The sequence below is a fragment of the Fringilla coelebs genome (genome assembly GCF_963513975.1).
Source record: "Fringilla coelebs genome assembly, chromosome: 3".
In the NCBI taxonomy this organism is placed as follows: Eukaryota; Metazoa; Chordata; class Aves; order Passeriformes; family Fringillidae; genus Fringilla; species Fringilla coelebs.
The window spans coordinates 81034954-81048656 of record NC_140030.1 but is presented as its reverse complement, the minus strand read 5'-3'; the positions used below and the strand labels follow the sequence as shown (position 1 = coordinate 81048656).

Sequence of the window (13703 nt, the reverse complement as noted above, 5' to 3'; positions counted from 1 at the left end):
GGCTTAGCTCAGCCTCCCTCCACCCCACCATAATTGGCAAATGGCTTTTTTTGGTTCTTCTTCATTTTCTACCTGCTTACTGTGGTATTCTGGAAGATGCACTGATGTACTGAAAGGTCAGTCTGGAGATGAGCTGTAGTAATGTCTTGGAAGATTATGGACAGAGAAGAAAGGATAACAGATGGCAGTAGTAAAGGAGCTGTGAGGACAGCTGTTCTTAGAGGGCAAGAGGGACATTTGAGGGTCACAGAGAGCTGAATCCATGTTTGCAATTGCATGGCTTCATGAATCACTTCTCTTTATTTTGACAAAGCAAAACAAGATTAAATGGCTTTTAAATAGTTTTTGGTTTCAAAGGAATATGTGTCACAAGCACACGCTGTCAAGGGGTGAGACTTGAGGTATGAGGAATCCCAAGAGACTAGTTCAGATTGTATACATATATATATATATCTCATGTATACACAGTTCTGACACATCAGAAAGATTCATTTTCTGTGTTAGTACACCTTTTTTTGAATTATAACTTTTTTCTTGGTATCCTAAGCTAGAGAAGACAGAATTCAGTAACAAGTATTTAATGGCATGAATGCAATACCCAGGAAGAGGAACTGGATTTCATAGTGGGACACAGACACAAATGAGATCAGAGTATTTTTCTGTTACAGCACTGTTCTTGTAGTGAATAATTTTAGTTTGTGTTCCATTAGCACAATGGAATGTTGCTACAGTGGTGAAGCAATAGTAATGAGGTACAGGAGGAGCAGATAACAACATGGAGAGGCAGCAAGGTTGGGAAAAACTCCAAAATGCATGAATCAGGACAAATAATGCAATGTGACAGTGATATGCAGAGATTATTTACACACACGCAGAGTCTTCCCTTAAAATGAAAAGGGGAAAAATAAGTATAATGTAAAGTCTGCTGACTTAATATTTAAAATGTAACTATGTCATAGAGTATTTTTGGTGAACCTTTTGAAAATGGTACGGTAGCAGTGAACTTAAATCTATGAAGAATTGAACTCTAAGTGAATAATGTCTCTGATAGCTCAGAGTTTTCTCTAAAGTTTGGAATGTCTTAAGTCTCCATGTTCTGGGGTATAAAATGAGTGAATTGGGAAGGAGATTGCTGTGTTTTTCTGCAATTATGGTTATTTTATAGCCTGTTTTGATTACTGGATTTGTACGAGACCTGTGTTAGATGGCTCTCTGTTGTGATTTTGTGGTTCTGGCTATACTTTAGTTTAAAGTTTTGATTCTCACCCTACAGGCTTCAAAACAGTGTTTGGTGTAAAAACCCCAGAACAGCACAAAGTCTCTGGTTTTTTCAAAATAATTATCTCCTGGTGACACTTATGAGTGCCTTTATAGTTTTATGGTCTCAGATTTTTCCAGAAAGCCTTTTTTTGGGTTTTTTTTTTCTTTTTGTTGTTGTTGTTGTTGGTTGGGGTTTTTTTTGTTTGTTTGTTTGGTTTTTTTTTACCTTTTCCTGGTTTGACTTTACATTTATCTGAGGAATATTTTAAAACTACCTTAATGGAAAAAAAACCCAAAACATATATATATTAAGATCCCATCAGTGTGCTGAATCCATGGCAAGTCTCTAACTGGTTTTGTTGTGTTTCTGCTTAATGTAGACTGTGTAAACTGAGAGCTGGCTTGCCTTCCCACATTATATAGGTGCAGTCTTCTGGAGAGGACAGAATACTTGTGATGGGAGCAACAAACAGGCCTCAGGAGCTTGATGATGCTGTTCTCAGGTATCAAAACATCTTTTTCTGAATATACACTAAGATGATATTCATTATGAAGAACAGGTTTTGCCTGGTGTCTTGGTGAAGTTTTGTAATAAGTAAAAGCTGTTCAGCAGGGCTAAATTATTTAACCTCTCAAAGAGGGGCTCTTTTCTTTTGAGATGCATCTGCACAATCATGGTGGTCTGGGAATAATCTGAGATAGTAGTACCTGTTGAGATCATGTCAGTGGTTTTTAAATTTCTTTAATTTAATATTTTGCTTTTTTGTTATTTGGATCTTAATGGCAAAATAAAGGAGAAAATTTGATCAGTATTCTAGATTGACGAGAAATCTAGTATTTCTTCTTTCTGAATATTGTCTTCTGACATCCCATGCAATTACAGATCTTGCTGTAGATTTGCCTTAGGACTTTTTTGTTAAAAGTACTCATACTTCATTCTCTTTTCATTCTTGATTGAGGAAAATAGATATGTCAGCATTGCCTGAAGAAATTATTCCAAAGACATTTTTGTGTAAAAAATTAAGAGAGGCTTCAATTCATTGCTGGTAGTCAGTGGTATTTCTACCTTTAGTGTGTTTCTCCTCTGGGAGGAGACTTATAACTTCAGATAAGAGTAAGATGGCACCAGTGGCTTGTTCATATTTTTTGTTTGGTTGTTGGCGCTTTTTTCAAAATCTCCAGTTCTGCTTCCTAGAATTTGATGATGAAATTTTGTGACTTAACCAAACCAAATGTTAGATTTGTATGTGCTAAATAGTTACAGAATGGTGTGAACAATGTATACATGTTTGGGTTTTTTTCAGACGGTTCACCAAACGGGTATATGTGTCTTTACCGAACGAGGAGGTAAGTATTGTTTTCCACTCACATTTTCAAAACACTTACAGACAATTCTTAACTTGCCCTTGTGGATGATTACAGTTCTGTGAACTAATTTCTGGCTCACCTTGACCATATACACTGTGCATTAATTCTGGGAACTATTTTAAGTTTTTGTCTTTTTTTTTTTTCACTCATACTAGTAGCAAATCTGGTGGTAGCTACTCAGTACTTCTTGGCTAGTGAGGTGTTGCTTTCAGACTGGCAGACATGGGCAAGTCTGAAGTAGGACTTACAGGAGCATGTTTGTTTGGCTGAAGGAGAGTGTTTGATTGCAAAAGACAGAAGTAATTTTCCTAATGTTTGTCAGTTCAACAGGAGATCAGGAATTTTGATGAAGATTTTAATTCTTCTTGATACTAGTAGTTAGGCTCTTGGTCTTGTTTTTACCCAGTCCTTATCTCTGTTCCTGAAGAGATGATACTGCACAGGCTAATTGCACAAGCACTATGGGCAAGTTTAAACTGGTGAAGCACAAAAGCAAAACTGACAAAAGCATAGTTCTGTTCTTGCAACACAATTTTAAGTGTTCCGTGAAAACGAGTTTTACATCTGATAATTTTATCTTCTTTTCAGACAAGACTGATTTTGCTAAAAAATCTTCTAAGCAAGCAAGGAAGTCCATTAACCCAAAAAGAGTTGGCTCAACTAGCTAGGTAAGTATTTTGTAACCATACTAAATAAATATATTCCTCTACTGCATTCATTCAGACTGTTTAATTCATTCAAAATGTAACTAATGTAAATAATCTGACAGCAACAACATGATTTCATTTATTTGGGGAAGATGGTTCCCTGTCAGGCTGTATGATAGTGTTTTTATATATGCATATATAGGATACACCCAGTCAGGTTTCTGTTGTTGAAACATGCTCATCAGCTCTTTCCTCTGAGGAGGAGGGAGGAGGATGCTTCTTCCCACCCGTCCCTCAAGGAGTCCAGCTCTCCTCCTTGATGCAAAAAGATAGCACCAGTTTTGCACTTGGCATTCATTTCACATAAAAGGCAAGTTCTCTTTGCTGGTGCCTTGCTAGGCTTGTTGAATGTATTACCAACATAACAGAGCAAGCGCTGGATAATTTTAGGTTCTTTTCACTTTGAAATTTGATTGGGAAAATGTGGGTTAATTTTTCCCTTCTGTTATGAAATAAAGTTGTTTTATGTTTTTCATCTTTGAGATTGACATAATACTGCTGTTAGTCACCTAAATCTAATAATTTGTGTGGAGGAGATTAGACTAAAAAGCAGGTAGGGCAGGAAGGAGTGAAAACAGCATGAGATCATGAAGATAGACGGGTGGATGTACTTCAGTCTGTTTCTCTTTGTGGTAGGACAGCAGAGGTTAGTACAGTCTTGGAGGTAGCATTTGTCAGGCTTTTAGTAACGTTGCAGAAGTTGATGTGTCATCCAACTGAATATATTCCCTCTGTGCTTGAAGGTTGTTAGCTCAGGCCATGTTTAGGCTGAAATGATAGCTAACTGGAGGAAAAACACAGTATCAGTATTCTAACTGCAATGTTAAGAACCAAATTACAAATGGGTTTAGGGAAAATGTAAAAGTTGAGCATCCTGCCTGCTTCTTTTTCCATCTTTCTTTATTTTGAAAGAGAGAAGTATTTAACTTCCATTATGATTTTGTTCCTTTGCTCCTCTGCAACTTTTTCTATAAACTGTAACAGACTTTATGATCTCCACAAGACTAAGCTCTTGTTGCTGCAGCTAGGCACTGTTCTTACAAGGGTGCTATTTTTGTTTTTAAATTTTCCTTTAGGTAACCTGAACTACTCATTTTCACTTATGTTGGCATTTTGTATTGGTTGCTTCCTGGTTCAGTGGAGGCCTTTATTCTCCAGAGTATTTCACTGGTTAACTTGGATATTAAGTCTAATTCTGGAACAGCTCCCCCAGAGTGTAAAGGACAATTGAGGTTTTGGTTTTACAGTACTTGACAAATGTTGATAAACTACTGGTACAGAATTCTCTTACAGAAATAGTAAATGTGATTGGGATAAGTTTTCATCTACAAATCCTAGGTGCAGGTGCTGCCTTTTTTTATTTTTTCTAGAATGTTATTTGGGACTTGAATATCTGTACTTTAAATTTAATCTGTGAAAGATCACTTACAGTGAAATATAGATCACTTTTACTGAACACACTTCTGATTTATTAAACTTGAAGAATAACATCAAAGTAATACTTCTTCTGATTAAGTAACACTTTGATTATCTGCAATTAAATTGATTTGAAGCAGGTTTTTGGTTTTTTTGCTTCCTCCTTGACCCCACTTTTTCCTTTGCCAAAGAATGACAGATGGATACTCTGGAAGTGATCTAACTGCATTAGCGAAGGATGCAGCACTTGGCCCCATTCGAGGTAAGCTGCAGAGATTTTTATTGAGGTTTTGACATTAGAGTTATATTTTCTTGCATCTTTATAATTCTTAAACCTCTGAAATTTAACTTTTTTCATTGGATTTTAGTCTGTTCCCCATAATAGCATCTTTATAAGATTTACTTACACAAAACCCTTCAGCATCTCACCATGTGAAAAAGAAGAATTTTGTGTCATAGGAGAAAAGCAGTGTGAAGCGTTTCTCACTGATTTGTAGGATTTTTAACTAGTGTCTTTCTGGTGTCAGTCCTATTGTAGCTAAATTACTTCTTGAATAGCAATTGCTGATTGTGTTACTTGTCTTTTTAAAAGAGTCAAATCTCTTTGAAATGTAAGGGAAGGAAAACTGAAACAAGTTATTTTATGGGATTTTTCTAGATACAGTTTGAATAGCCTAGCTTTTTCTATTTTTACCTCTTAATGGTGAATTGTGATCCAGATGACAATGTGAATGATCTAGAGTTTTACTTATATTTGTTCTTTCTCTGACATGTACAACTAGGAAAACCCCACAGTTTTAATGCGAATACTTTTTTCCAACACCTCCTCTCTTTGTTCTCTTTAACTAGCTTGTTATGTGTCCAGTAGCCACATCTGAGGGAACTGATCTTGTTTAGTGGAGATCAGTAGCAGGATTTTTGTGTAGAAAAGATTGTGAAGATTTGGTGTTAGTTTTCTGTTTGTAGACCTATTGTCCTACTTTACAGAAAGGTACTAAAGGCAGGCAGAGCCGAAGTGTTCTGTAATACCAACCTATTATGTGTAAATAAAAATTGTTGCAACTCTTAAATTATTTATGGGGAGGAGAGGTCTGTTCATGTTTTGTGGGTGTGTTTGTGTTATTATTTTTTTAAATCCTGTAGCATGCATTTTTGCCAGTGCACTATCTCTTTTGAAAGCAGCTTTTGGAATGTAATGTTTTTTACACATTTTTTTGCAGCTGCTGAATTTGTAAAGCATATCTTTCACAATCCTGCATAATAACCGGGAAACAGAAGTACATTAAATGGCTCTCATAAGAGACATGATGTCTCCTAAGAATTTGAATATATTTATTTAGAGTGCTGGAATTAATAATGTATGCATTTAGGTATGCAGGTTTTACTTGGCTGACAACTCATTTCACACGCAAGTCCATTTCAAGAAGAGACCGTGTAACATTGTGCAACACATTTCTTTCACTTGCTCCTTCACTTGTTTTACATATAAAACAATACATTTTTGAAAATGTTTTGTGATATTATCCTTGCCAATCCCATCTAGATTCTTTTTCTTGTACTCTCCTAGCAAAATGTTTGCTGTTACATGTTGATACCATGAGATTATTGCAAGTTACCAAAAAAAAAAATAAAATTGGTGAATGATGCAAAAATGTTCAGATCACATCAGTGCAGCATAGGGTAAGAAGCACTGTCATATGCCCTATCTGATTTTATTTCAGTGTTCTTGGCTTGACTGTACCTTCTGTTTCCTGAAATTCAGTAGAGAGATTGTGGATACCACAGTTAATATGGGGGAGGTAGCTCTGTTGGCTTGTGTGCTGTTTTCCATACTTTAGGAGGAAGGAATAGTTCTGATATCACTTTGTGCTGCACCTGCAGTAACTGAGTGTGGGAGCAGCCTGGTTGAGGAGCTGGTAAAGGGGGAAGGAGGAGGCAAAACCACCATGTACCTTTCTTTACAGGAGACTGTGTTGAGGTAGAAAGGTATAATTTTTAGCTGCAGGGGTTTTTTCCAGAATATAAGTGCTTTTAAAATGGGGGTTTTTTTGTCAGAAGTGATGACAGTTTTCTTATGAAACTCACCCATCTATTTTTATTTTTACAGAATTAAAACCAGAACAGGTGAAGAACATGTCTGCCAGTGAGGTAAGCTGTTCCAGCAGCTGTATATTCCCCTTGGAATAGAAGGCTTTCTCACTAGAAACTTTTAAGGTCCCTTTTTTATGTGTAGTATCATACAAAATAGGATAATGTTGGGGGGTATTATGCTTTTTAATCACTTCTTCATTAAAGAAAATTCTTTAGAAATAGAGATTGAGAAGATCTGTCCTCAGATGTTAGAGGCTTATGGGTAGTTTTTTGGCTTTCAGGCTTCAGAGCACTTACTTTTCTGTTAGTAAAGTCATTGGTCTTAATTTCAGCTGACTGTCCTGTCTTTTCCTTCACACTCCGCTGCAGTATTTCTTACCTAGCTGATGATGTCAGAGGCCTGGCTGTTATTTACTTACAGTGTTACTTCCCAAGAACATTCCCAGAAGTATTATGTGAAATTACTTCTACCCCCTCCACCCCATCTTTGCATAAAACAGGTTAACTTAGGGAGAACCTAAAACAGCTTTGTGCATGTGTATGTATAATACTTGCATTAATTGACATGAATCATCATAAAGAAAAAGATTGAGCTCCTGACCACAAACTGCAGCTGTAAATATGGGGGGGGGGGGAAGGAAGCAAGCAATTGGTCCTGTGTACAGAAGTTTCTGTTCAGGTGTCTGTGCTGACCGCAGTTTCACAGGGGAAAATGAAGCAAAACTTAATTTCTCAGTTGCTTTTTGTGTTTATGCTGTTGTGGCCAAAGCTATAAGCTGGAAGGATTTGTTGCAGGAGGATAACAGCATCTGTGATAATTTGTTGTGACGTCCGCATATACACCAGCTCACACCACCTACTGAAACAAGAAGTAATGACACAGTCTAATGAGCTGTTAAGTAAGGCAGATCTTACTATTGGCAAGTGTTAGTTTATTAAAATGGTACATACTGGTAGTCTTAAATTACAATATTCTTGCATCAGGTCATAGAATAATAGAACACCCTGGTTTGGAAGGGACCTTGAAAGCTCACCTGGTCCATCCTTCTGTTGTAAAGGGAATTTAGATGAGATTATTTAGCACCCTGCCCAGTCATATCTTCAAAACCTCCAGCAATGGAGACTCTACACATTCCTGGGGGGTTGTTGCAGTGAATGTCTACTCTCTCTGTAAAAAAAGTTTGTTCTTACATCCAGATGCAGCACTTGTAGAATGTGTTTTGTTGAAAGTGAATACTCAAGTACTTCCTGAATAAACCGAAGTACGTAAACCACTTGTAACCCTGATGTCTTTCATTTTCTGTTTAGATGAGAAACATCAAACTGTCAGATTTCACAGAATCTCTGAAGAAGATCAAGCGCAGTTTGAGCCCTCAGACCCTGGAGGCGTACATTCGCTGGAACAAGGACTTTGGAGATACCACAGTGTGAGACACTACTTGAAGTGAAACACTCCTGCCTGGGGAGCAGTTGGTGCAGACAACTGGGAATCAGCCAGAGTTTACAGGACTTTACAGATATTTAAGTATCTGCATTAAAACTTGAGATTAAGAGAAAATTATACAATGTGAAATGTGTTCATCAAAGCCTCCTTGCCATTTAGTGAGGATTTACACACTGTAAGTAAGAGCACAACAGGACTTGAGCTAAGTAAGATTCCTAGCAATCCGATTCTGGTTTGAACATTAATATATGTATATTGTTTCTGCTACAAGGCTCTGATGATATTGATCATTGGAGGACCTTTCCCTATGTTGTGTGTGTGGTTTTTTGTTTTTAATTTTGCCATGACATTGATGAACAATGGACTTGGAACAATGATATTCAATTTGAGGTTTGTAAACTGCAGTTCATTTTTTTTGACTTTTTTATCCTTAATGTGCCAAATAAAACAATTTCCCTGTGCAGAGTGGAAGAACAGCATTGGGGAATTACAATTATTAAAATGTTAAAAGTAGCTGGTCTGTTATTATTTGTCTTTTTGTTTTGTTGTAATGTGACTGAGTTGTTCACAGGACAGTTTTAAAGAAGACCTTTGATAGCAGAACAGCAAAAAAACCCAACATTATAAAACCAATTCAAACTGCCTTTTAAAAGAAAAATTACTAAATAAAAGAATAGACTGAGATACTCATTTAGTGGCAGTATTTTCTCTTAATGCATTTTGTAACGCTTTCATTGGTAGAATGTTAGCTTATGCTTACAGTGTACAGCTTGAGCCCAGCTGATGTTTGAGAGAGTAGGTGATGCTAATTGTTGAGTTTCAGAAATGACGTGTTTCTACTCTGTATTTTGGTCTGTTTATGATAATTGAAAGTAAAATTTCCATTGTGATAATTTTTTTAATCTCCACATGTAAGCATTAAAATATGAGGCTACATGTTTAGTACATGGCACACATTAATGTTTTTATAGCTTTCATATGTTTCAGTTTATATATTAAAGTATGAAACACTCAACTGATCTGCTTTTTTAAAAAGAAACTGCATCTTTGTACAAATACTTGTTTTTATTATATAAATGACAAGCTATTAAAAAAAGAAACTCTTAAATGATAGCCTTTAAATACCATAATAAAGGAAAGCATTTTTGCCTTTACTTCTAAAGGCCCAACATCTTGTTTACAAATTCTACACAGATTAAACATAGATGTTTGCAAGACAGAACACTAGTTCCTTGTTAAAGCAGGTTTGTGGGTTGTTGGTTTCTTTGGTTTTTTTGGTTGGCTTGGTTTGTTGTTTTTTTTTTTACACCTCTCCTAACTTAGTGATACTGCAAAAACGCATATTGTTTACTGTTGTTTTAATGAAAATGAGTTGTAAGTGTTGTTTGCTTTTGGTCTTAACAGAAAATTTGTTTTTAATTTTTCATTTAACTTATTTTTTGGAACTACTTACCTGAAAGTTGACTATAAATAATATATTATATGTATATATGAAAAAAAAAACAACCCTAGCTGAGAGATGCAGTTGTAGGTATAGATATAGTAATACTCTGAGAGGACTGTGCTCACTGTGTGGTATTGAGTACTAAGTAGCAGAAACTCTGTCATACCTTTGAGATGCACATATGCAATATGTTTGGGATTCTTTTGTTTTTTTTCAACCAGAGATGCTTTTAACTGATCTTAAGATTAAAAGCAATCAAAGAAGAGAAGATTGTGTTCCACTATTATGCCTTTTGAAATAGTCTAACCAAACCACTTCTAGCCTTCTAAGGATAGGACTCTCTCAAATTCGTATGTCTTCTGTAAATGAAATGTGACTTTCCTCTGTGGTTCCTCTGATTCAGTTTTCTGGAGAAATGCTAAAAGATTTCAGATTCTTAAGTCTCATGTCTTGCTTTGCCTTAGCTCTGCCTTCAGTAGACCATCTCTGTTGTTGGAGATTCCTGGCTGACTTGATCCGTATTTGTAATATTCTTCATAGTGCTAAGCATGAATATTTCTGTTGTATTAGCATCTGCCAAATAGTTACAGCTAAGAAAGGGCCTTGGTTTTATTCATAAAGCTCTGGCAGACATTCCTTGAGATCCTTTGCAAATGAAAACTTGGAAGATAACGCTTCCGGTTTTAAGTGTTCCTAAATGATTGTCACAAAACTGTTGGTTTTGTCCTCTTAGTTTTGAGGAACATACTGGTTATTTATTTCAAATGCATACTCATTGGTGTGGGATAGGTACCTGAAATGTTGAGCTAGAAGTCAGTCCCCATCCCCTAAAGTAGCACCAGTATGCAGCACAAGGAGTTAAAATCACCAGCTGCTACATAAAAAGAAAAGGGACCAGCCCTTTCACTAGTTTGTACAACCAGTTCAGGTCAAGAGAATCTGTGTGACTGGTACAGCTGCTCTTTGGTCTTCTATTATGCCTGATTGTTTTCTGCTTAGTAGATGAACTACAGCCCTATAAATTAATGCTGGAACACAGTAAAAAGAAGAAAATTTTGTTCTGCAACATCAGTTTGCCCCACAGCTGCTGGACTCTTAGCCCATGGCCAGGTGCTGTTTGGTTCATAAATCTCCTTTAAATGTCTTGTCTTATACTATTTTCTGAATAGTGTCTTTTAAGAATAATTCTGTTCTGCTTAAGGCATTATCTTCCATCTTACTCCTTATTTTACATGTACTAAGTCCCAGCTCAGTCATTCCATCTATATGTTGGATTAACTGTGTATAAGAGCAGATCAACGGGAAAAACCACCAAACTTCCCTCCCCCAAAAAAAACAACCCAACGAACCACCCCAAATAACCACAAATTACCTGTATTTCCCAAAGCTGTAGTACTTACACAGAACTTTACCAGCTGTATTTTCCATAAAATCTGGTTATGTTCTAATACAATGTCTCAAATCAGGATAAACAGGACAGCAGCTTGGGTGCTTTTAACTTTTGTGAAGACTACCATTCCATTAGCTCTCTGGACTGTTTTTTTTCCTTTCTTTTTTTCTTCCACCCCCCCACACCCCCCCCCTTATTTTCTGTGAATCTGCCCACTGCTAGTGAATGAGCAACTTGACCCACTTTTTTGACATGATTAGTAAGCAGCTTGTCTGGCTCTCTGCCAGTGTGTTTTACTGACTTTCAAGTATAGCAGTTACTGGAGGGAGAAAATAAAACCAACCCAAACCCCTTGTGTTTTTCTACCAACCTTCTTCATACGTCCTTCTGTTTTTATTAAGCAGGAGCCACATTTTTTGTCTTTCAACGTACTGGAAGAATAGCCTGTAGATTGCTCTTTCTCCTTAAAATGAGACTTTCTTCTGTGTTATGATGTTCCCTTTACTAATGTTGACTTTTCCGTGGACTACAGCAAACCTGTACAGGTTCAATGTGTATGCAAAGACAAAATCAACACAGAATACTAAATATAAGCCTTAAACTAGGATATTTATGCACAAATAAATCTGTCCTGTTAGTTTCTTAGACATTACAGCATTTAGTGTATCAGAAATAAGCATTGTGCCCCTGAGATGTCTTGCTGACTCAAAGCCAGTTGCTAGGTACAGTTCTGTTGAATATGGCCCTGCAACTTTATATAGGTAACAAATGTGATAATAACACTTTAAAACGAGTAAGAATGGGATCTCTGAACTGAGAAGGTGTGTTGTCACTGCACTAATTAGAGACTATTGCTGGTTTTCCTGTTTCATTCTCTCAAGTGTTTTTAAAATGACAGGTTTTATACATATAACTCAATTAACCTTTCCTTCTGGTGTAGGATAAATAGTATTTTTTCTATTCTAGACAAGTGGGGTTTAGCACTGCTTTGCACTGCTGTCATGTCCCTCTTGTGAAATTTAAGTACTTTGTACTGGGAATACTGAAGTCAGATATGCTGGCAAATGGAACTGAGACATCTGCTCTGAACTGGAAAGCAACGTTCTCCTTAGGGCTTCCTTCATCACCTATGGTGAGATGTGGTGCCCTAGATTTCCTTAGTGCTTTCCTACCCAAGACATGGATGATGCATAGCTGTGCCTAGGACGTGCTTCTCTAGCTTCTCCAGTGCTTTAGTGGTGCTTCTGCATGTGGCAGCTTTGGGAGGGGGCCAGTGCTACTGTACCTGACCAGGTTTTCATTCATTTTCTGTGGTGCCCTCAAGCTTTTGTGATGCTTTAAGTTGTTGGGGTTTCTGCCAGATATCAAAAATGGAATGAAGAGTAGCAAGCAGGTAGTCAATGCAATTAGTTATCTCAGTCATTGTGCTAATTAGAGGCAGTTTTATTATTAGTTTCTCTTGAGCTGCTGTTTAGTGTTGAAGAATGTTGTTTTACTGACCTATGTGAATTTTCATGCTTAGGATGATCTGCAGCCATCCTAAGAGATGACCAATTGATCAGCTATTTTCTTTTAGAATTTCTTACTTAATTATAATTTTCAGTATCTTTTCTTTTAATTATGGTAATTATAATTCCACAGGATGAGGAAGTTAAGCTGTCACTTCCTACAAATACAAAATCATCTTGTAAAATGTGGGGAAATGTGTGTTCTGTTTTTCCTGCTTCGTGTATAAATCATTAACTGTCTTAGAGGGGAAACTTCTTACCTTGTCAATAACTACCTCCTGAGTTCAGCAATAATTGGCAAGGTACACACTGCTCCGGTGGATACAACATACTGGCTCAACACTGCAGATTCTTCAGAGTCTGATGTTTTGATTTGAAAAATGCTTGACATGACTTCTGGAAACTATGGTGGTGAACGTTGTTTTGCTGTTAGACTTTCCTTGCCTTCATAAGACACTCTTCTTAAAAAGTCCTTTCTTCAGAGAAGCGGCTTTGAGGATTAAAGGTCGGCGCTCTGTGGCTGGTTAATACAGGCATAGTGCTCAAAGATGCCGGGGTGTGGCTCTCAGTTGTGCAGGCTTCTCTCCCATTAGTATTTTGTCTAATAGTTGCACACCTGTCAAAGGGACTGCAAATACAAAAACTGGTTTTGCCACATGATTCCCTTTTTTAGCTGTGTGAAGGGCTAGTCAGTATTTTTCAGAAATCTGTATTAAAGTGATGAAAACCAAAGGTGGAGACAAAACAACATACCCCACTCCTGTAAAATATATTGAATAATTCCAGTCTGGGATGGGATTAATTTTTGTATTTTGTTGTTTAGAAGCACTTTTGTTTCATTGTTCTTTTAAGAATGTTTTCCGAAATGTTAAACACCATTTTACTAATAGCAATGTAAAAAAGCATGACAAGCAGTCACATAGCTTTAGCTTACAATAAAATGTTTCGTTTGTCCTGTTATCACTGTTTTCCTGTCTGTTTATCAGATAACATGTCCAAAAGTAAAAGCCTTTTCATTAAACTTGAAGCCTATTAAATTGCTGCTGGTTTTAAAAAAACATTTAAAAACATCAGG

At 36.7% G+C, this 13703-nt stretch overlaps 1 protein-coding gene across 4 annotated transcripts in view; it reads left to right on the top strand.

Moving 5' to 3' along the window:
* The window catches only part of SPAST (spastin), a 38566-nt gene extending 24863 nt beyond the window's left edge, over positions 1 to 13703 (top strand). For all 4 annotated transcript variants that reach the window (XM_084203217.1, XM_084203215.1, XM_084203216.1 and 1 more), the window contains 6 exons: positions 1684 to 1763; positions 2565 to 2607; positions 3217 to 3296; positions 4943 to 5013; positions 6859 to 6899; positions 8151 to 13703. In XM_084203217.1, coding sequence (XP_084059343.1) covers positions 1684 to 1763; positions 2565 to 2607; positions 3217 to 3296; positions 4943 to 5013; positions 6859 to 6899; positions 8151 to 8273 — 438 coding nt within the window. In that variant the 3' untranslated portion in view covers positions 8274 to 13703. The remainder of the gene's footprint in view (positions 1 to 1683; positions 1764 to 2564; positions 2608 to 3216; positions 3297 to 4942; positions 5014 to 6858; positions 6900 to 8150) is intronic.